Consider the following 23,966-nt stretch of genomic DNA (forward strand, 5'->3'; position numbering starts at 1 on the left):
CTCCGAAATGAGTTTGACAACCCTGATCTAGGCCCTATACCTGTACAGCATATTACTTAGTTTACTGGGGTTCTCCAGGGGCCTATACTTTGTCCTCTCCATTTTCCCCCACAAAAACAGACGATCTACAAGCTCATAACGCGAGACAAAGCAAAGTGCACTGAAAGCTTGTAGAGCTGGTATTTTTGCAGAATGTTTGCCTATTACTATGACTAAGCCCAGAATAGGGATGCTACGATTACATCCATTTAATCCAACAGCATGATAGGCTTCAACTAAACATGAAAAAGAAAGAAAGAAAACAGTTGAGTGTTTAATGTTCCCACCTGGTAGTGACACAGAGAATGGAAGCTGAACATGTTGTCCTGCCTGGACATTTATTTAGAAAGTTTCATCCCAAACTCCAGTGGGTACAAGGATATGACGAAGCTGTGATTCACCATGGTCAGTGTAAATTCCATATATACCCACCATAATACACCCAGTCCCAGACATAGACAGCTGGTCTAAGAGCTGGGCCTTGCCAATCTGACAGTCGACGTTTGCTCAAAATAAGGCTGCCAATGTTTCTCTCCTTTGCAAGGATTCTTTTTACTGTCCTTCAATCGACATAGTCTCTTGAAAGTTTTTAATTTTTCTTCTTTTTTTAATTTCAATGTTTGTTTTTTTGTTTTTTTTACAGAAACACAAAAATAATGGGTTGGGTTCAAAATGGGACACAGTAAAATTGTTCGTTCATAATAGTGTCTCACCTGTCCCATTGTAAAGCCTCAACCCCCTCTATTCATTCCCACAAAGTCCCTGAAGTCCAGTCTTAAGTCATTTTAAAAACGACAAAGATCCAGAAGACACCCCCCCCCCTCCTCCCACATCGACCCTCCGAATCTTCTTTAGAAACAACTCTGGGTTGGTCTTGTGTCCGTTCCTCCTAACATGCCCTCTCCTCTGTTCACGTCTTCAGTCCTTCAGCTCATCCCATTGAAATACAGAGAAAGAGGGGAATTATGGATAAGTGCATGTCCGTCTGAATCCCCAGTTTAGCCCATCATACCCGTGTATAGGGGGGGAACTTTCATTTCATGATGTTCTTGTTGTGTAAATTCACTAAGCGCGTAAAAGTGATGGGGTTAACAGAGTGTGTATTGGGTTTTTGTTGATAAGGAGGGGATGGGCGGAGAGGCAGGGCTAGAGGCCCACAGACTGGAGGACTCGTCTCTCGCTGTCGTTCAGGTGACCTGAGAACATGCTGTAACATGGCTGCTGGGCGAACTGCGTCAGGAAGTCTGTCAGGTAGGCCTGGGTGAAGACAAACAATACAGAGTTCAGTCTCTAATTATTATTATATTTCAAAACATTTTCAAAAAAACATTCCCCCAAAAGCTAAGCTTTTCATGAAAAAGATAGTTCCATTAATAAATACAAGAGAAATCAAAGAAATTACATAAATTAGACAACAAATGTCTAAGTAGTAGTGAAAATAGCCTATCTACTGTTTTCACTAGTTTGGGTCCCAGGCTAACGTTCGATTTCTCTTTTGGGTCTTGAGCTAAAAGATTTGGGAACCACTGCCCTACTCCCTCAAGTCCATTTCTGCTTTGGTATTATATAAAAGAAGAAAAAAAAAAGATGGAATAATTAATACTACAAAACAAAGAATATGGTCTTTGTGCTGTTGAAACTATGCAGGGTTAAATCTGAGATTTCTGAGAATTATAAACTTTCTTTGTGACTTCTTTATTTTAAAATTGTCGTTGATATTGAAACCATTTAGACAGACATGTCTTGGTTTAGATTCATATTGTTCTCCCTGTGTGTCACATTTTTTAACATAGGAATATCTAAAAGGGTCCAAATTTTTTTACTCACAGTTTTGAATTTAAATAGCAAACATGAATAAACCTAGGATACTACTGTGTGTACCTGTAGGTCAATCTGATATATAGGGTCCTTCAATGCGTCGGCATCGTCGTCCTCATCATCCTCGTAGAAGTCATCGTCTGCCAGACAAAGACAAAGACAAAGCAGATATTTCTAAGGTATTTGTGTGTGCAAAAACAAACCAGAAACAAAGTAAAAGAAAACCGCGTGGGAATGGAACATAGGAGAAGGAAGGGATGTTGGTACCATATTTGTTGGAGGCGATGAGATCGGAGAGCAGCTGTCCTGCAAGGCCTTCATCCTCTTCATCCTCATCCTCAGGCTCCTCCTCCTCTTGGTCCTCCCACATCCCACTAGAATCTATCAGAACACAACACAACAATGTAGAATCTACCAGAACACAACACAACAATGTACAATCTATCAGAACACAACACAACAATGTAGAATCTATCAGAACACAACACAACAATGTACAATCTGTCAGAACACAACAATGTACAATCTATCAGAACACAACACAACAATGTACAATCTACCAGAACACAACACAACAATGTACAATCTATCAGAACACCACACAACAATGTACAATCTATCAGAACACAACACAACAATGTACAATCTATCAGAACACAACACAACAATGTAGAATCTATCAGAACACAACAATGTACAATCTACCAGAACACAACACAACAATGTAGAATCTATCAGAACGCAACACAACAATGTAGAATCTATCAGAACACAACACAACAATGTAGAATCTACTAGAACACAACACAACAATGTAGAATCTATCAGAACACAACACAACAATGTAGAATCTATCAGAACACAACACAACAATGTACAATCTACCAGAACACAACACAACAATGTAGAATCTATCAGAACGCAACACAACAATGTAGAATCTACCAGAACACAACACAACAATGTAGAATCTACCAGAACGCAACACAACAATGTAGAATCTACCAGAACACAACAACAATGTAGAATCTATCAGAACACAACACAACAATGTAGAATCTATCAGAACACAACACAACAATGTAGAATCTACCAGAACACAACACAACAATGTAGAATCTACCAGAACACAACACAACAATGTAGAATCTACCAGAACACAACACAACAATATACAATCTATCAGAACACAACACAACAATGTAGAATCTACCAGAACACAACACAACAATGTAGAATCTACCAGAACACAACACTGTAGAATCTATCAGAACACAACACAACAATGTAGAATCTACCAGAACACAACACAACAATGTACAATCTATCAGAACACAACACAACAATGTACAATCTATCAGAACACAACACAACACAACAATGTACAATATATCAGAACACAACACAACAATGTACGATCTAACAGAACACAACACAACAATGTACAATCTATCAGAACACAACACACACTCTATCAGAACACAACACAACAATGTAGAATCTATCAGAACACAACACAACAATGTAGAATCTACCAGAACACAACACAACAATGTAGAATCTACCAGAACACAACACAACAATGTAGAATCTATCAGAACACAACACAACAATGTAGAATCTATCAGAACACAACACAACAATGTAGAATCTACCAGAACACAACACAACAATGTAGAATCTATCAGAACACAACACAACAATGTAGAATCTATCAGAACACAACACAACAATGTAGAATCTACCAGAACACAACACAACAATGTAGAATCTACCAGAACACAACACAACAATGTAGAATCTATCAGAACACAACACAACAACGTAGAATCTACCAGAACACAACACAACAAAGTAGAATCGACCAGAACACAACACAACAAAGTAGAATCTATCAGAACACAACAGAACAGTCCTTATTAGTGCTGGGCAATTAACCCAAAATATATCGGAAGCATTTACCAATAACCCGACTGAATCTTGCTCGTGTAGGTTATCTTTGTTTTCGTGTTATATAAAAGAATCAACCCAAGTTTTTTTTAATACATCTTTTAATAATCTACGAAACAGATTAACCACTTAACCCTGTATTATACTTTGTAGTGTGTGTGTGTGTGTGTGTGTGTGTGTGTGTGTGTGTGTGTGTGTGTGTGTGTGTGTGTGTGTGTGTGTGTGTGTGTTGACTGCTGAGACAGACAAAGGGCATAGAAAAGTTAATAACTAGGTAACTATCAAGACAGCCGAACAGACCTAGAAAATGAATGTTTGGTGTACACATGATCTACAGCAGTGTTTCTCAAACTTTCAAATGTCAAGGTCTCTCCTTAACTGTGACAGTGTACAAATGGAATCAAATGGACATTTGAACACTGTCAGAGTTACAGACGTGTCAATTTAGACCCCCCTAAAGGAGTCCCTGGAATCCACTTTGAGAACCACTGATCTACAGAATATGTGGGGATAAGTAACGGTACTACTGTACCTTGACTCCAGTCTGCAGCATTGGCCCTGCTGGTGTTGCTCTCCACGACAGACGACAGCTCGTTCACGATCAGTTTGAAGATTTTGACAAGCAAAGGAATGTTGGTCCACCTCTCTGGGTCTGTGGACAGTGGGAGAGGAAAACACATGAAATAAACACAATAACCAGATTGGAAAAGTGAGTAATTCAACCTGGCATAGGCCTACCTATTTGGGGCATCCTGTCATTATGGGGAAGATCTACTATTTTCGTTTATTACAAAAAGTATATAGGGCTATAAGTGGATTATACAGTATATAGATGATGAGATGTCAAATTATTTACAGCAATGTATTAGCTACGATCAGTGCTGTGTTCTACCTGTAACGCACATAAACGGCATCTGCTGTCGGAAAAAAATAGCGTCTGCCCTCGTGAACCTTTCAAAGTAGTGTATTTGATAGGCAGGGGTTGACATTAAGGTCTCAGAGGCACTTGCCCATCGGGCAAGTACAGGTCATGTTCTACTTGCCCGAAGGTAATGCCCACTTGCCCGAAAAGTAAATCGTCCATTATAAAATGATAGGTACAATTTTAATTACCGCTCAATTTAACACTTATTTCTTTACTTTCTGGGGCTGTGCGATAAAATGTCATACCTCAATACTTCCAAATCCAAATATAGAATATGTCTATGGTTTCACACTTGTTATTTTATATGTTTAAATGTAGCAACAGTAAAAACAGCACATTAGGTAAATAGTGCTCTTATTTTACATTCCACAGACCAGAAGACAGTGCACTGGCCACGTTCAGGTGTTTAGACAGATATCTCGTGTTGTGTTTAGAGACATTTGTGTCCCCTCTCAAATGAGCACTTGCCCTGTCGGGCAACCTGAAAGCAAACTTCACCTGCCCTGATGTTTTATTTACCTGCCAGGGGCAGGTGGGCAAGCCTTAGTGTCAATGCCTGATAGGCATTATGCACTGGCGTCTGCCCTAGCCAAACGAATAGCCGCGGATCGTTTGCCCTCAAAAAAAGTCTAGAACACACCACTGGCTATGATGAAGTGAAAGGCTTCATATCTTACTTTTGGCAGATTTGGAGCGTGTGCGGATGCCTTCGTCAGGGCTGAAGATCTCCTCCCCTTTGACCACAATGTCTTGGAGACGCTTGTCATTGGTGTTGAGACCGTGCTGCAGGAGTTTGCACAACGCTACCGTACTGTAGGGAGAGGTCAAATAGAACATGGTGTGAAAGGTGGCAAGCCTTAAAGCTAAAATTGGACTGATTTTTTAGAAACCTTTGTAGCAATATATTTATTTGGTACAGATTTATCAAATGATACCAAAAGCTGTGTTCTGGCTGCTGTCTGACCTGACTTTGCCCTCATACTGTCCATAGAAGAGATGCTGTCTGCTCATCCACTCCGTCATGACAAACTCCAGAGCAGGTTTTCCGGTTGGCCCAGGAAGACTGCACAGGAACTCTAACAAGGGCTCTAGCTGGGAGTGAACCAGGTGGGCAAACACCATGATGAGGGACTGGAACAGAGAGAGAGAGAGAGAGAGAGAGAGAGAGAGAGAGTGGAGGCTGGAATGGAGTTAAATGTCTCACGATCATCACTGTCTCGTCTGAACAAAAGGGGTAAAAAAGGCCCAAGAAGTAATCTTGTGCTCACAATCTCAGCTACAAAGCGAGAGGCTACCGTTCAGTTTCAATGGAAGCCAACTAGGGATGGCCAACGGTTAACCGGTTAACTGTTAAGAAATTGGTTACCGGTAAACACTAACGGTTTATCGTGACCGTTAATAAGTAGTTTTAGAGCGATCGAGGACCGTCCTACACTCCAATTCCGCCCGTTGGGGCCGCAAACCACATTCATGCACTGCGCCTCGCTGACAACGCGGAGAAACACACTTGCTGACTGAGAGCAGGGCAGACTAGGATTAGTGATGCAATTTCTGAAGTAAACGCAAAATGGCTGTGGTGTGAATATGGGGTGTTTGTATAATCCTCATTTCTCAGCCTTACCTGCATTACGCTCAGTGTCTCGGCCTGCTGCATCTTGCTGAGGATGGCTCTGAGGATCTGGTCCAGCTGTTCTCCCAGCTCCGTCCCGGCCCGGGAGATGAGCGTGGACACCAGCCTGCCCACGAAGGCCGCCGTGAACTCCGAGGTCCTGGGGTCCAGCAGCTGGTTGACCACCTGCATGACGTACCACAGGCCGCTGTTGCCCTGCTCGTCCCTCCACTGGCCCACCTGCTCCAGAGCCACCGACACGTACGCCCGCAAACACTCGCCGCCATTCTAGGGAGGTGAGACGAGTGGAGGAAAACACACACACACACAAACACACACACACACATACACGAGAATGAAACGGAGACAAAGCCTTAAGTACCATGCATAGTAGTACATAAGGACCGCAGGAATACACAAGAAACGGAGGCGGAGAGTGATTTAATCCGGTTCCTCCGGCCGTCCGGACGTAATTGATTGTCTCCGTAACCTTACGGACAACACAACAAAAAACGCTAAAAACGTACGTACACATGAACTACCCGTGGCGAACTTGTGTCAACCGTGGGGGCAGTAGAGGGAGAAATGTTTCGTCTTTTTTTCTTGTATCCATTTCGTTGGAGGAAGTAAAAAAACTAAAAAAAAAAATCACAAGTACACGCTGAACAGTGAACAGGCCAGGACACAGACCCGCATGTCAGCCTAATCAGCGCTCTCTACCAGCTGAGCTCTCTCAAATGCGTCTCTCTCCACTCCCGTGCACGGGGTGTTTTTAGTCGGTTTTGGGTCGGTTTGGGTGGCTACCGTACCGTGGCTCATTAACTGTCGGCGGCGCCCCCATTGAGATTGCGCTCTCGGCGTTCGCAACGGCATGTGTTCACGCTCATCCATTCTCCAGTCCTTTTTATATTATACCCGGACAGCACAGTGACTAGCGCCGATGGTTAGTGTCGTTCAATCCGAGTGTATCCTCCAAGGGTGTCTATAAACCTCTCTGTCAACAATGTAGGCGCTATGTATGTAGCATGTAGCATTTGCTCATTGGGAAGATGCATGTGGGTGCCATCTAGTGGATATAGTATGTACATATAGGCTATATTGAACCCTGTACACAGAGACCGTAAGGTAAGTATGAATGTCAACGCAATTACCGTACGTACTGTCTCACCCCCAAACGTACACAAAATCAACCATACGTAACTATAAATGGCCCTTTAGGGCTGTTAGACATGATGCTAAGCTAAACCCTGATTTTTGAGTGGTGCAAACCGCTCCTACATTTCACTTTGTGTGTATCAGCCAAATGCATTGGTACAGATCTCCATGGAGATCCGTGCTCATACACATAAAGTAACTGACATCACGGACAGAACGGCCCATACAAGGAGATATGCACGTGTGTCGTGTTTTAGCCATACGCCGTACGTAAGTTCACAACGCAAGGCAAGACAAGACAAGACAAGACAAGACAAGACATAATGCACATCCAAGTATGAATAAGGCTTGTCCCATTTAGACCCGAGTCTGATTCCATAAACTGCATAACGGACTTCCACATCTTAACAGTTTTCTGAAAAACTAAAAAAATATATATAATAATTATGTTGCTATATATATATATATATATATATATATATAGCAACATCTAAAATGGCACAGCTTCTGTCCCGGATTTCAAAGGTATAAAGATGTAAAGGTTTAAATGGGTTGTGATCACTGACAAGTCATTTTATCAACTGGATTGGATTTAAGAGGTTATAAAAGAAATTGACATACAGGCGTCCCCTAGTGGTTTAGTTTGCTAGTGGCCCTACCACATACAGTACATACCTGCATGGCAGTGCATGCAGTCTGCAAGGGCTTGACTTAGTCTATGGCTCTTGCCTGGATTTTGATCAGTGTTAAATATGATATATACCAATAATGCCTATGGAATTCTGACAACTAACTTGGCTAGATCACTTCAGAAAGGAATCATCATCACATTTCAAGTTGTAGTTCCTTTACAATACTTTACCAGACATTTTGTCGGGTGCTCTCTCTCACCTGCATAATGGTGTTATCGTCTGTGCGCAGCGTGCACTGTGCCACCACAGGGAAGGCCTGGCACACCAGCATCTCTGACAGAGGAGGTTTGGTGTGGCGCACCACGGTGGTCAGGATGTCTATGGATGTCTGAGAAAACAGCAACACACACATCACTACAGAGCAGGGAATGATGGGGGGAAATCTTAGTGTTAAAGTAAAGGCATTGGGGGAGGGGGGAATCACATAGAAAGGAGTTATTTTTTATCAAGAATGAACCTAGAAATAAGAATCAGGAAGTAGGCCAAAGGGTGCTTGATCACAGGGTGATGAGGTGATATCACCACTGGTTACTTATGGGGGTCAGCAGCTAAATGCATATCAATATTTTGGTCCGTCCTTGACACGAAAAGGTTTGAGAACCACTGACTTACAGCACAAAGGCCAGCAGGGATTTTGTCGTGAGGAGCCTGCATGATGCTGACCAGGGTGGGGATGAGTCTCATCTGCATGGGCCCCTGGCAGCCCTCCACCTGGGCCAACTCCTTAAAGATGTCCTGCGCTAGAGACGCTACCACAGGGTCTACAAAGGAAAAGGACAAAAGGATATTTAAAGTACAAACATATAATGGGAGTGAACAGGCATGCAAGCCAATCCATCTAAAACACAATTAAATTATTAACCGCAATTAATTGTATGAAAATGCATCATCAACTAAAATGCTTTGCAAAGGCAAAAATAAACAAATACTGTTCCTGGTGTACTGCAAAGAACATTGAAGAACATTGGCATTGAGCATTGGAACATATGGATACAAATACATTTCTGTTTGGCATTTAGGCTTTGCAAACAAAACTTGCACAAGGCAGATATGACTACGATAATCTCAAATAATTGCGATCATCTCAAATAATTGTGATTAGGCGGTAATAATGTAATAATTGTGACTAGGCCTAGCAACTCACCGTTGTTGTATTTCAGGAAAATGGCGATGGTGAGCGGGCAGATCTTGTTCTCGGCGCTGATGGTGAAGGCTGCGTCCACAGTGCACACGATGCACAGCGTCTCCATGACCAGGGTGAGAACCTCGGAGCTGAACTGGGCAGCCAGCTGCACCAGGCCCTCCAGGATGCTGGGCAGGAAGGGCTGCAGGACGTGGGTGCTCTCCGACAGCTTCAGCTGGTCACAGTACCTGGGAGAGCAATGGAGAGCAGGGGTCTTCAACGTTTTCAGGCCAAGGAGTCAGGACCCCTTAGCTGAGAGAGAGATGAAGCAGGGACCCCCACTACATATTGTATGAATGTGTGATGCAGATTTTCATCGATTTCACAGATAGATGCATAGACTTGTTTGACAGCACTGTCATCAGTCCATGTTGGATTCATGTTTTTAGTTAACTTGACCTTTCACTCTGTACTTGGTCTGCTCTTTTTTACCTCTACACCAAACCTATTTGCCAAAAATAGCAGATCTAGATCTGCTATTTTTTGGCTAAAGTTCTCCTCAGAATAGGGATGTGAGGGTTCAAGTTGTTAATTTAAAAGAATGATCCTATCACAAAGATAGGCGGCCCCTCTGTAGTAACTCTGAGGACCCCCTAGGGGTCCCGGACCCCCTGTTGAAGACCCCTGATGTAGAGATCTGTGAGTGTCCACAGACGGTGGAGGTACTAGTGTTCTGGCACAACTTCTCCCCCACCAACAAGCTGCACGGGAGGGGAAGAAAATCGAATCCAAAGATTTCAGCTACGTTTGCGGTACTAGCCGAATTGGGCTGTTACTCGAATAATGATCGCAAAATATCATTTAAAACAGGGATTCCTAAACTTTTCTATGCCAAGGACTGCCAAATAGCCTTTGGTTAGTTTGATTATGAATTTTACAAATAGGAAGTTTCAATTCTTAGGTATTATTTGTAGGTTATTTATAAAAAGAAATGTCTCTCCTTTCCAACTGGCCCCCTAGCACCCCCAACTTTGAAAACCAGTGATGCAGAACTTAGTTACAGTAAAAGGTAATTAACTGTCTAAGGTAACGCTAACAGTCATTTTAAAAACTGCCTACATTTTCCCCCCCAGCAGTCAAAAAACATATTGTCTCTGTCGGGTGGAAACCTCCCAAAACTGTTACTTTTCAGGATTCAAATTCAAAAATAGCAAAAAGCTGTGAATCTGCTACTTTTGATGCTTTTTTGAGATGCTGTAGTATGATCAAGAAGGGCGTTCATTTACGGAAAAAAACCCCACAAAAAGTTCAAATATAGAGATGGACGGTTTCTGCCTGACAACAATATCGCACACATCATTTTCAAGGTGTTAAAAGCCCAGCCACGAACCCCCAGATGGCCCTGACGGCAGAGATGCGGACGGACGGTGGCTGGCTGTCATGGAGGCCGCTGACGGTGGCCTGGAGGAACTGCTGGATGAGCTCTGGAGACATGGCTGCTGTGAAGCGGCTGGCAGCCCACAGAGCCCGGCCCAGCAGGAAGGGAGACGCCGCTGGGAGAGAGAATGAGAGACAGATGTTAGAGCCAGTGGTGGAAAGTCACTAAGAACTCAAGTACTGTACTCAGGTCAAGAGGCAAATATTGCACTTTTACTCCACTACAATTATTTGACAACTTGAGTTACTGGTTACTTTGTAGATTTGGATTATTATTACAAAACATAACATTAACCACGTCAGCCATATACCTTATATACCTGTACTTCTACAGGATCACAATGTGTCGCAATGTGATGCTTTGTGCGATGTGTTTTTAATTTCAAGGACTCAGTTTGATATATATATACAGTATATATATTAGGACCCCCACAAACCCCTATTTGATGCAATCATTTTTTTTTTTATCTCTGGGACCCTAATCTTGACTGTAAAGTCGTCAATGTTCATTTATTTCAGAGAGTGTTCATTACTATCAATAATGTTTGCTGGGGACCCCCTGGAAGGCCCTCAAGGAGCCCACATTGAGAGGCAGGCCTCACCAGGCAGGTTGAGATCAGCCAGGATGACGTTGGCCAGGAAGCCGTGCATGTCAAACTGGATACGACCATTCTTCACGTTCTCCGTGATGATGGTCTTCACTGAGCCCAGGGCCAGCATACAGGCCTCATGGACCTTCCACCTGGTGAACAAAGGAGGCTGGGATCAACTCAGTGCAGTCTTCAAAGCCAGTGTTCCCCAAAATAAATCCCTCAGATACCTGGGTAGGGGCTATATCCTTTATCTTATGAATTCATCGGGTTTCTTCAAGCAATTCCTGGCATAATTTGTTTGGTATGTTAGTCTTGTAGCAACTGGCGAGACTAGGATACATGATTTGTCATCCATGAAGGAGCAATAACAATCCAGGACCCAACAGGATACGGATATTAGTTTGGGAATTCTGGAGTATGCATGGCCTAGGCTGGATCACACTAGTCAGTTTGGAACATGAACCATGAAGGGCATTATGGTTGCTATTGGGCGCAAATCTTATACAGTATGTCCAAAACGGTTACATTTGAGGAAATGGAGACTGTGTTCCAATGGATATGTAGCTGTCTTCTCATAAATGTAGTCACAAGCTCTTGTTAAAGTTCCATTGGTTAAATATTGACAAAACCCACTGACTTTAACAACTTTCACTTAAGATATTGCAAAAATAGCACATCCGCAAGCTCCAGCTCAAGTTCACTTGAAGAACGGCTATTTTTGCTACTTTTCTGTGACATCTGTAGCATGGCGAAGTAGGGAATTCATTTACGGGAAAAAACAAAGACAATTGAAAAATGGAGATACGAGGTTTGTGCCCGACAGCGACGATATTAAGAGAGGAGCAGAAGTGAGCGCTGGGCGGTGTGTGTGTGTGTGTGTGTGTGTGTGTGTGTGTGTGTGTTTTTTTGTGTCTCTTAGTGAGTGTTGAGTGAGTCTCTCTCACCAGTGCTCATTGCCACTGTTCTTGGCCTGCTCCGCCTCCTGCATGTGCCTGGTGGCTGCTGCTGCCAAAGCCACCGCACTCTCGTTCTGGAACTCTGTAGCCACGGCCTGCACACACACACACACACACATCAGAACATGATCAATACTGAGGGCACACATCAACCAACACGCAACAACACCAGAGTTTGTTGACTCTCAAACCTTTTCATTTCAAAGACACCAAATTCAAATTACTCTGAGTGTACAAATGGAAACATAAGAGTCTGGGGGTCATTTGTACACTCTCAGACCTGTAAGGGACCATTTGGAACTCAGAGGGTCAATGGACCTCAATAGTGGCTCTTATCTTTTTAATACAAACAGTAGGCTGACAAGGCTCACATTTATTGCGACCGTAGGTCGCATTTACTATCAAACCCTGCACAAAGTGTAAGTCCGTCAGTCAGTCTGTCTGTCACACCTCACACTCTTGCCCTGCTCATATCTCCGCAACCGTTGCCCCGATCCATGCCAAATTTTGCACACACACTCCTTACCTGCCAAACTACAACCTCCAAGGACCCCCGGAGCTCCAGGGACCCCCAGGTCCCTGGGGGTAAAAAATGACCAAATGTGCTAAACTGACCAAATGACCACCCCAACGGGCCTGCTCACGGGGAATTCCCGGGGACCACCGACTCCTGGTGCTCCAGAACGGATGCAAAAGTGGAGGACCCCCTACACTGCAGCTCACATAAAATGCCGTAACTCCGGCTAGGAGCGACCGGGACAGCCGGGGCCGGTACCTATTCGTCCGCCTTGCCGGCGCGGAGACCCCACCCCTCATTTCTCACATGGCCCTCTTCTAGCGCCACCATGAGGCCAATTCTTGCAAAACACATTTTTGGACACTGCTCCTACAATTTTTGCCCTAAAATCACGCAAATCGGTACACAGTATGTCTACACTCATCCCATCAACATGAATCTCTCCCATATAGCGCCACCTCCAGGCCGATTTTTAAAAACACATTTTTGGACACTTCTCCTACAGATTTTGCCCTAAAATCACGAATATCACTACACAGTATGTCTACACTCATGTCATCAACATGGATCAGGAAGATTTTGGCAAAACACATTTTTGCCCTATTTCTGGAGATAAGTGACCTACGGTCGCTTATCTCCCGATTAGGGAGCCTTACTGGTAACTGAATCTAACCCACAAGGGTCCATTTGGTTACATTTGTACACTCGCAGAGCTTCAGACCCACAAGGATCTATTTGGTTCCTAAACTATCAATCGTTTAGTTGGAGACCCCCTGGGCTGTGCTGTATGCTCATCTCACCAGAAGAAGGTCCTGAGCGGAGATCCTGACAGAATAGGAGAAGGTGTCATCGTCCTCATCCTCAACAAACTGCTGGGGGTTCGCTGTCCACACTTTAATCTGAGGAAAACAACATTACAAACTATCAGCCATAAGCTTTGTAAAGCCTTCATTTTTCACAATGGAGATCAACCCTGGTCACACTTTTTCAAAGTGAAAGCCCATATTGAATATAGATATTTTCAGTGAAGCAGTGGAGCTTGGGGTGATGCCATCGCCGCCGCTAGTATAATTGTTTATTGTCACGATACCCAGTGTTTTCGGTGTTATTGGTGCGCGACCACAACCACAACAGAGTACGTTACCTTCACACCGATAATGTTTTAAAAAAAAAGTAAACTTCTCTGCTGCTCAGCTCTGCCCGAGTGCAGCTGGCAGGCAGGCAGCGCAGAGCGGCTCACTCCAGAGCCTTGTATAGAGACAGAGTTCTGCCAATATGGGTTCAGAAACCTGACCTGGCCCCATGAAGTGAACGGAGGTGGTGTGACTGTGATTTGATGACAAAACCCTGGTCAAAGGCGCCTGTTTGGCGATCTTTTGGTTTTAAACCCAATGCTTCCACACGGTGACAAGATGTTGTTTTAAGTAAGCCTGTTAATAATACAGTATGCGATGCAATAGTATTTGCGAGGAGCACGACTGGTGTTAATATGCCTGCCTTCTGCGTAGATATCTTTGTATCAAAGAGAGGCGTTTGCAAACAGTTTGCAACAAAAGGACAGTAATACTGTGATATCTTACCAATAACAACTACTGGAAGTTTTACCCTGGGTGTGTTTAACAGGACACTTAGTGGTTGAAAGCAGTATTACCGATAATACCGGTGCTGACACAGACTATATTTTCGGTGTTAAAAATTTGAAACCGTGACAACTCTAGCCACCGGTCAATGCTTGCACATTCACCTAAATTCAACACAACCATTATTAATTTGAGAAGCTGCGGCTGCTGTTACAGTATCTCCTACCTGGTCCTCAGTGATCTGCATGTAGAGGATGATGTAGTAGATGAGTTCAGGCAGGGCTTTCTTCACTGTGCTCTTGAACTTGTTGTTTTCCAGTAGTGTGTGAACAAACTCAAAGATGCTAAACACCAGATTCTCAAAGCCCAAAACCTCACCTGCAAAATACATAAAAAAAGAGATAAAAAAATGGGAGCATGCATTTACATTGCATCTATATCTAGGGAGCCTCATCTAAATGGTAAATGGTGCATTTATATAGCGCCTTTATCCAAGGCGCTTTACAGAGATTGTGCATTACCTTCAACCATTCACACATGCATTCATACACCGATGGCGGAGGAAGCCACGCAAGGCACCAACCTGCTCATCGGGAGTAATTAGGGGTTCAGCGTCTTGCTCAAGGACACTTTGACAGTGACTCCGGGAGAGAACTGGGAACCTTCCGTTTACCAAGCTGCCACTCTACCCCAGAGCCACTGCCCCCCCCCTCCCCCCCATCTATAGAGTTCTTCTCCAGCCTGCCTTACACAAAGCAGATAAGACATGCAGTCGACAGTGTGAACTGTGCTCACCATCCGAGTCTACTGGGTCATCCACCTCCTCTGTGTAGTTGACTTCTGTCCTCACATAAGTAGCCGCTTGGTTAAGGAATGCCTGCTCCAAAAAGTTACTTATTTCAGATATATAATATAAATGTGAACTTTGCATTTGAAAGAGCATTGATGCCACCTATATATAATATGTCATGGACAGCAGCTAGATTACATATGTTTTACATTGTGAAGGATATAAAGATGCACTCTCGGTGAGAGTGTTCCACACAATGGGCAATATCTGCTGCATAGAAGACACCATGGGCTTGGGGAAGTTCTTCACCAAAGCGGTCACCGCCTGGGATCAGGGCAAAAAGACTGCTATAAATCGAAATTTCGTATTTTCATATTTATATATACATATTGTATAAAATAAGAAATGTACATCCTTTCCAGACTGTAGTTTGAAATTGTGTATGCTAAATTGCCCGATAATTGTTTAATTGTTGTACGGCAAATAGCAGAAATAGCTGATCTGCGAGCACAGATCGGCTATTTATACTATTTTTGGAAGGTAAAAAAATTTAACCATATGAACAACTTTTAAACTTGTATTTATTTATTTTTGCCCAAAATAGCTCCAGGGTTAATGTGGTTCAGCTAAAGATCATTCAAACATGGTCATTATTATGTAGAATCATTCCCAAGATGCCAAGCCCACCTTGAGGACCTCCATCTTGAGTCCGCTGTCAGAAGAGGGTCCATCAGGCATCTGCAGGGCCTGCACAAATGCTGCTGTGAACTGCTGTACTACTGGGAAGATCAAGGCTTTAGCTGCACCCTAGTGGACACACAAGTCAACACATGTAGAGTTAAAACCCAGGACACACAATAACAATACATACTGTAGCATCAGTGCCGCATGTACTGTAGTATTACATTACATGATCATAATGGAGATTTGGGGGAAAGCCATGTAGACATCGGCCAGCTCGGGTTGCCTGGGATCCGAAACTGGAGCAACCAAATCCAACATTGAAGAAACAAAATCGTTTCCGTAAACCGGTTTATCACTGTCAGAGCTGCTATGCAGACTTCACGTCTGCTATACAATAGTGGTTCTCAAACGTTTTAATTTCAACGAACACCGTAACTATGAGAGTGTACAAATGGAACAAAATGGATCCTCAAGGGTCCATTTTGTTCCATTTGTTCACTCTCAGAGTTACAGACTGGTCACATCTAAGGGTCCATTTGGAACACCCTATAGGAATCGTTAAAGGGAAACGCAAGCTAAGGAATCGGACTGTTAAAATGGAATCGTTGAAGAAACGGACACATTTACTAAAAATATATGCAGTCATGGTAGTGTATAGTGATTGTGGTTATGACAACTAACATTGAGGACGACAAACCTCCAGTCCCATCCATTCCTCACCTTTTCCAGCTCCTCGATGGCACAGATAAGGTTGGCACACGTGGTGAAGATCTCCACTGCTCTGGAGCGGGTACGTATACTGTAGACCTACAATGGGTTTATTCAGGATCAGCACTGACATTATGTCACCTCAGTCAAGGTTAACAACACTGACAGCAAAAGTCAAGGGTAAAAGTTCACGTACCTCAGCCATGGTGAAGATCTTGTACATCTCAGGTAAAATCACAGGGGCCACCAGTGGCATCTGTGTGTCTGTCACCTCCCGTGTGAACTCTGGACAGAACAGAGACAACGGGCAGTTTGAGTGCAAAAAGAACTTGAAGCAGACAAAAAGGCAGCACGCCAACCTTTGACCTCATAACAGCCAGTGCCTACAACAAGCGTTACAGACAGTGTCTTTCAACAAGCCACTTGTATGTCTATGTAGGCTATGTACACATGGAGACGATTCACTGAGTTGTTTTCAAAACGTTCACCATACACATTGAATCGTCTCAAGAAATGTGTGTGCCCACATGAAACGAATGAAAAAGCAACAAAACCACTGTAGTATATATATATATATATATATATATATGTCAGGCCTGTGAGTGTCACTTGTTGCTGACACTTGTTGCTGACAGTGGTGGTGTGCGAGGGAGCCATACATTTTGCTGTAAAAAGCCCTATCGGACTCAAGTCAGTAGCTTGGTCGGCACTCGGGTTAAGGAAGAAGTTTGCTGTGTAACGTCATCATCGTATCAGAAAATATGCGTATTTGATTGTACACACGGGGACGCAACGATAGTACAGTGAAGCAAGACAGCCTATGAATATGTTTTTGGTACATTATACTTCAATATATGAAAAGAACATTTAACTTTGATTATATACGGTAATGAACAAACAACATCTGACAGAGTAAATAAAACGAATCAAACACTGCTGCGAGAGGGGGCGCCCACTGGCCTACTGGTCCAGGCGCATACCACTTAGGCATTGCCACATAGGCATGGATGCCTGGCTGCGTCGCTAGTTCGATTGCCATCCGGACAACCTTTGCCGCGTGTCACTCCCCATCTCTCCCCCCACTTCCTGTCAGTCTACTGTCCTATCAATAAAGGCATAAAAGCCGCAAAACAAATCTTAATAAAAGAAAACACTGCTGCGAGCTGGACATTCTTGCCATGTCTCCCGGCATACTGTACATTACCTGTGAGGACCCGCATGGCTCCGTGCACGGCGTTCACGTCTCCACTGACCAGCATGTCCATCAGCAGGGTGAAGAGCTGCGGCCAGGCCTCGGGCCAGTCCCAGTGGGCGATGGCTGACACTGCGTAGGCCACGCTGGACCGCACCTTACTGATAGCCTCCCTCAGACCCGCCGGAAGCAGCTCCCTGATGGCGGCTTTAGCCTGGAGGGCGATGATGACCCGAGAAGATGGGCCCAGGAGAGTCAAATGACACATTGTGATGCGCTTTGAGCTTCTAGAACGGCTATTTCCACTATTGATGTTTTTATTTCTTCATGTTATTCATGATATTATTATTTCATGTTATTTGTTATATCTGCCCTGTGCACCTTATTTAACAAAGCCTAAAAGACAAACTCAATTTCTATTTTTATTCATAATGTTCCAATGGTCAACAAATGAAACACAATTGAATAATGAATCGCAATTATTTGAGCAACAAAGTAACAGCTGCCTCCCACAAAACATTACGGCGGCCAAATTTAAGATGGTATAAATAATTCACAATCAAACTTGTATGGTTCCTAATGATGAGTTAATACTGGTTGCAAGGCTTTTCTCTTACCCTATCGGTGGTTTCTGGAGGCCTGAATTTCTCCGACTGGTTACACCAATGGGTCTCCACATACTGCTTCAGGATGACAGACGCTAACTGCACACACAAACAACACAGCAAACACATCTGCTGTCAACTGACGGGAACTGAGTGGTGAGCAACATACAGCAATGACAGTCAGGGGCATAATCGGATTTGAGACAAAGTAATACATTATGTCAATATGGCAAAGCTTACATCTTAGGCTAAGTCTAGATATGAAGCAGCAGGTGCTTGCACAAAACCACATTTCACCCACTGTTTCACACCTGTAAACCTGTGATGTGACAATAAAGTTGATCCAAAACTTTTACTTTTCAGGATGCATGCTCAAAACGTGTTGCTTTGCGCCGTGTTTCGAGATTGCGCATGTGCTACTTTTGATGCTTTTGTTTGACACTTTAGTATGATCAAGTAGGGTGTTAATTTACAAAAGAACACAAAAGGTTAGAATATGGAGAGCAACAAAATGCCTTCTAAATCCTTAGGTTTTCTGGAAAATGTATACGGCACGCTTTCACGGTTTTAATGGGTTAATCAAGTCAATGGGTTTATGAAGTCCAGTTTGACCAGTGTGTGTGTGGGGGTCACTGTAAAATCTCTTCCCTGTTGAGGATATCAAGCCCCTCCCTCTTTACCTGACGGATGGCAAGAGCTCCCTGTGGGTCCACTGTCAGTTCAGCAAGGTGAACGCCAAACTCTACAACACAAACACAACAACAAGAGGATTAGTTAGCACTTAGCAGGCACACCCCATGCTGAATATGACTAAAGTACTTGTACTTGTAATTATGTTGTGATAATATATTACTAACACTTTGGGGAAACGGCAACACGTCATAGAGCAAGGGTCTTCAACAGGGGATCCGGGATCCCTATGGGGTCCTCAGAGTTACTACAGGGGGTCCTCCAAATCTTCTAGTGGTAGAAACTTTTTTCTTCTATTTTATATTAACCACTTGAACCCTAGTGTCCATATTCTGAGAACTTTAGCCAAAAATAGCAGATCTACAAGCTCATCTGCTATTTTCGGCCCTTGGTGTAGAGGGGAAAAAAAGAGTACAGGTTCAAGTGGTTAAACATCTGAAATTAACATGAATCCAAAATACACTGACGATTGTGCTGTCAAACGATGAAACAATATGGAATCTATGAAAAGGTTGTGGGGGTCCCTGCTTCATCTCTCTCTCAACTAAGGGGTCCTTGGCCTGAAAGCATTGAAGACCCCTGTCATAGAGGATGGCCTTCTTCAGTGTGTGACACTATAAATGTTGATGATCTCAGAGGATACGGCACTAGAGAAAGTTAGAGCGCGGTGTTAACAAAAAGGTCTATAGACCCCTGTCATAGAGGATGGCCTTCTTCAGTGTGTGACACTATAAATGTTGATGATCTCAGAGGATACGGCACTAGAGAAAGTTAGAGCGCGGTGTTAACAAAAAGGTCTATAGTAGGCCTTCGCCTGTCAACCCATTACACTCACTGTCCTCCAGTGGCAGGTGAACCAGTAGGGTTCAGCAGTGACGGGACTACACACAGCAAGTCAAATGTGTGGGTGGGGAATTGGGGAATTTGGCATAACGACTAAATAGAAAAAATAAAGGAAGAATCAAATCAATCGAATCAAGCCAATGAACTAAAAGCAAGAAGCTCTGCAGTATGCATGCAATGTAAGTGTTTGGGTGGCCTTTGGGTGCCATTCTACAGCTACGGCCTACGGGCTATGTTGCATCCCCATTTAAGAAAGATGATGCCACATTTTGACAACACAATCAATTTCTTTCATCTTGTTCAAGCTTCCTAGGTCAACACACAATGCAAGCTACAGGCGTTATCCTCTTCTAGACTTCAACAGTAGTACAACTCTAATGCAACAATAGCTCTACTATGTGATGAGCTTGGGTCTCAAAGTAAGTCACAAACTTTGCTTAACAACATTATCCCAGGGCATCCCTAATTTGGGAAGTCATTACAGGCAAAAGTAGTCGATCTACAAGCTCACAATGCTACGCGTTGTGAGGACTTCGAATAGTAGAAATACAAAATAGGGCTAAAGTGGTTATTTCAGGTCCTGTGCTGGGATGAGGTTTTGGGCTGAAATCCACACAGGCTGACACTACACACTGTACAGGGTACGTTGTTGTCAGGTGGAAACCTTTTATGTCCAAAACCGTTAGTTTTTGTATTTAACATTTTAAAAATGATTTAAACTAGTGAAAACAGCCGATCTACAAGCACACAGGCTGGTAGATCGGCTGTTTTCACTACTTTTGTGGGACGGCCTTGAATGATGAAGCAGGGCTTTACTTTGCGGGGAAAAAAACGTACAAATTTGAAACTTGGAGATACGAGGTTTCTGCCCGACAGTGAGGATATAAAAGCTAGCCAGGGAGACAGACAGGAGGAGGGATGAATAGATACACAGTGAGGTACTGAATTATCTACCTTATCATTGTGCCATCTCTTTCTCTCACCGGGTTTAACTAAGAGTGACATCAGGGGACCAGTGACAATGTGAGTGCTGACAACTCCATGTAGGCTCTCTTAGAAAGAGGCCAGCGCATGGGTCACTCTAGCTGCGACACTGTAGCCTAACCGCCAGACAGACAGACAGACAGACGGCATATTATTCAGTCTGTCACCAATGACAGGAGGAATGCAGGAAGAATGGACAATGAAACTATACATTAGGCTAAGGCCACCATGTATGCACATGTGTATGGTCCAGCAGCATGCAACATATCAACATATTTCCTATACTGTGCAGAGATTGAACAACAATGTTTTGTGTGGTTCCTACACTGTCTCTCACTCACCACTGTTGATACTATTATATGATAACATTACCTGATCCAACGTCACTTTCACTGCATTTAAACATCAATCCAAAAGTGTGCTGTTCCACCTTTCGGCCATTATCATTCATCATGATACATCATGAATCTGGCAGGTTTGTGCATATAATTATATTGTGCATATAGTATACACAAGCCTATATAGCAGTAGAGTACAGAAAACTATATATACAAACCCAACAAAATACAGCAAATATAATAATCTTGGGATATCATCGACATCTGACTCTGTTGTCAGTGATGCTGATGATGTAGGAAACCAGCTGCTAGGCGGGATTCGCGGGAGAATCCCCCAGGAAACTACTTTAGCGGGAAAATTGTGTCATTCCATCTATCAATGGTCACCATGGCAACCACAGGGTCGGGGTATCTCCAATTAAAAATAGTATAAAGGCTAATTATACTCTTATTAATCTCGTTGCCGCTACAAATCATTGTTCTCCCAATCTATCTATCTTGCCATGTACAAACTGAGCTGTGTTGGATGGCTATGTTGACCAATAAACGAACTGTCACTGTCACATCGGGCCGGGGTTTCATTCCGCATGCATGAACCCACACACATGACCAAACTACAGTAAGTATATCTGGGATGGCCTTGACACATTCAACCCGGATGGTGTGAATAAAGTAGTTTAAAACATGACCAACTAACCCCGACGCAACATTAGCAACTTTGCAGTGAGAGGAGGAGGGGGGGTCCTTCTAGCTAAAGTTAGCCCGACACCAACTCGTGGAGAAGAATGATGTGGCCTGTGTAAATAGCGGGTAGGAAATCCCAACTTATTAACACTGGATAGCAACGATTAAATACACGTTTCTTGTCACCGCTGTGTGTGCTTGGCTCTCGCCTCGTCGCCTGTTCAAACTGTCCCGTGTCAACATACTAGTGTCCCAGGCAGGCACGGCAGGCAGGCTGTGTAGAGAGGTCTCTTACTTCAGCAGCTAACCAGAGCTAGCATGGATCACCATGATCACCACCACTCACCCTCTGTCACTTCCAGCACTTTGATCTGCTCCTCCGCCGCGGCGCGCACCTCTTGCACCGGGGACAGGATCGCCGTCAGGGTCTCGATGAGAGCCTCCTTCAGTCCTTGTTGAACCGGGCCGGCGGCCGCACCTGGCCGAGCCCCAGCCGCACTCATGCCTGCCATGTTGTCAGCAGCACAGCCTGGGTTGGGTACGGTAGCCCACTTCAGCTCAGACTCAGTCCAGGCAGGCAGCACCGGGGAGCAAGCAGAGCGCGCCAATGCATGGAAACGCGTGGAGGTGGGGTTTCTGGAGGCGGAAGGAAGGAACTCCCAGTACCGATCCCACAGCCCGGAGGGATGAGGCGGCTGTGATTGGCCAGTTCGTTGTCAGGCAACGGCTACACAACTGAAGCTGACACCAGCCAGCCCAGTATGGCTTTATTGTTACATACCAGGCCTGTCAACTCTCCTGGATTTCCCAGGAGTCTCCTGGATTTTGAACCCCTCTCCTGGGAGTCTCCTGGATTGGCAAATCTCCTGGATTTCTCCTGGATTTTGTATCAAACTCCCAAAATTCACCAGAACACAGGAAATTACATCTACTATGTTAAAATTTTTCTGGGGGAGGACCCCCAGACCCCCCGCTTTAGGGGTGGGGGCAATGCATGCAAGAAAGATCATACAGATATTCACTTAAGTAATGACTTAAAGATGAGAAATCATTATTAAAGATGTCCTTTTGCTTCAGTCATCAAATCTGTACAACAACATTTGGCATTTTAAGGCTGAAATTGTACCCATGCTAGTAAAGTAAGCCTGATAAATGTATCAAACATGCACAAAATTCAACAGAACACAGGAAAATATATCTATTAATACGTTTTGGGGAGAGGACCCCCCAGACCCCGGTTGGGGAGTTCCGCGCGCCCCCCAAAAATAAATCTCCTGGATTCTGACAGTCCAATGTTGACAACCCTGGTTACATACTACATTACATACGTAACATACGATACATTATACATACATAGCACATACATACATACATACATACATACATACACACACACACACACACACACACACACACACACACACACACACACACACACACACACACACACACACACACACACACACACACACACACACACATACATACATACATACACACACACATACATACATACATACATACATACATACATAGTAGGGTCTACATACATACATACATACATACATACATACATACATAGTACATACATACTTACTTACATACATACATACATACATACATACATACATACATACATACATATACATACATACGGTATTGACATTTTATTCAAACATATAATGTATTAAAAGTTATTTTGCCCAATCTGTATGGTAGTGAGACAGGGGTCCTGCAGACAAGGATTCACTGTGGGTCTTTGGTCTTTCTGCACTTTTATTGAGACATTTACATCCTGTATCCGGACACAACCATTGACACAATGGTTTGACACAAATTCAATTTAATTAAATTTCAATTTCTCCCCAGATTAATGTCATGGCAGTATAGGACTGTCAAATATTGATGATCATTTCACGATTGTATGTACCGGTATATTGAGATTCCATTTGCTCCACACACCCACTGTGGTTGGTAACCAGACTTCTCTCCTTTGATAAGGAGATAGATTCTAGGCCACACCCCACCTGATAACCTCTGGCCCTAGCCAGGGG

General features: G+C 43.6%; 1 protein-coding gene across 1 annotated transcript; it reads right to left on the reverse strand.

Annotated features, from left to right (window-relative positions):
- Positions 1–359: 359 nt before the first annotated feature.
- On the reverse strand, positions 360–22,501 carry ipo9 (importin 9). The gene is made up of 24 exons (XM_080728407.1): positions 22,259–22,501; positions 19,054–19,115; positions 18,386–18,472; positions 17,781–17,982; positions 16,773–16,861; positions 16,589–16,675; positions 15,872–15,991; positions 15,408–15,508; positions 15,190–15,248; positions 14,621–14,772; positions 13,615–13,713; positions 12,286–12,392; positions 11,351–11,490; positions 10,702–10,864; positions 9,333–9,559; positions 8,801–8,949; positions 8,388–8,516; positions 6,354–6,629; positions 5,697–5,863; positions 5,410–5,543; positions 4,340–4,459; positions 2,125–2,238; positions 1,921–1,997; positions 360–1,296 (listed from the first exon to the last, which is right to left on the reverse strand). Exons 1-24 carry the CDS (start codon positions 22,422–22,424, stop codon positions 1,186–1,188), a joined length of 3,138 nt encoding a protein of 1,045 aa, XP_080584533.1. The 5' UTR covers positions 22,425–22,501; the 3' UTR covers positions 360–1,185.
- Positions 22,502–23,966: the final 1,465 nt, after the last annotated feature.

Source organism: Nannobrachium achirus (assembly GCF_963921795.1).
Source record: "Nannobrachium achirus genome assembly, chromosome: 6".
In the NCBI taxonomy this organism is placed as follows: Eukaryota; Metazoa; Chordata; class Actinopteri; order Myctophiformes; family Myctophidae; genus Nannobrachium; species Nannobrachium achirus.

Excerpts from the sequence above, each read along its gene's own strand:
- ipo9 (XM_080728407.1), bottom strand. The coding sequence starts at position 22,424 with ATGGCAGGCATGAGTGCGGCTGGGGCTCGGCCAGGTGCGGCCGCCGGC. Across the intron at positions 5,864-6,353 it reads AGACACTGAGCGTAATGCAG|TCCCTCATCATGGTGTTTGC; the intron begins GTAAGGCTGAGA and ends TCTCTGTTCCAG. Across the intron at positions 5,544-5,696 it reads CAGTATGAGGGCAAAGTCAG|TACGGTAGCGTTGTGCAAAC; the intron begins GTCAGACAGCAG and ends CTCTCCCTACAG.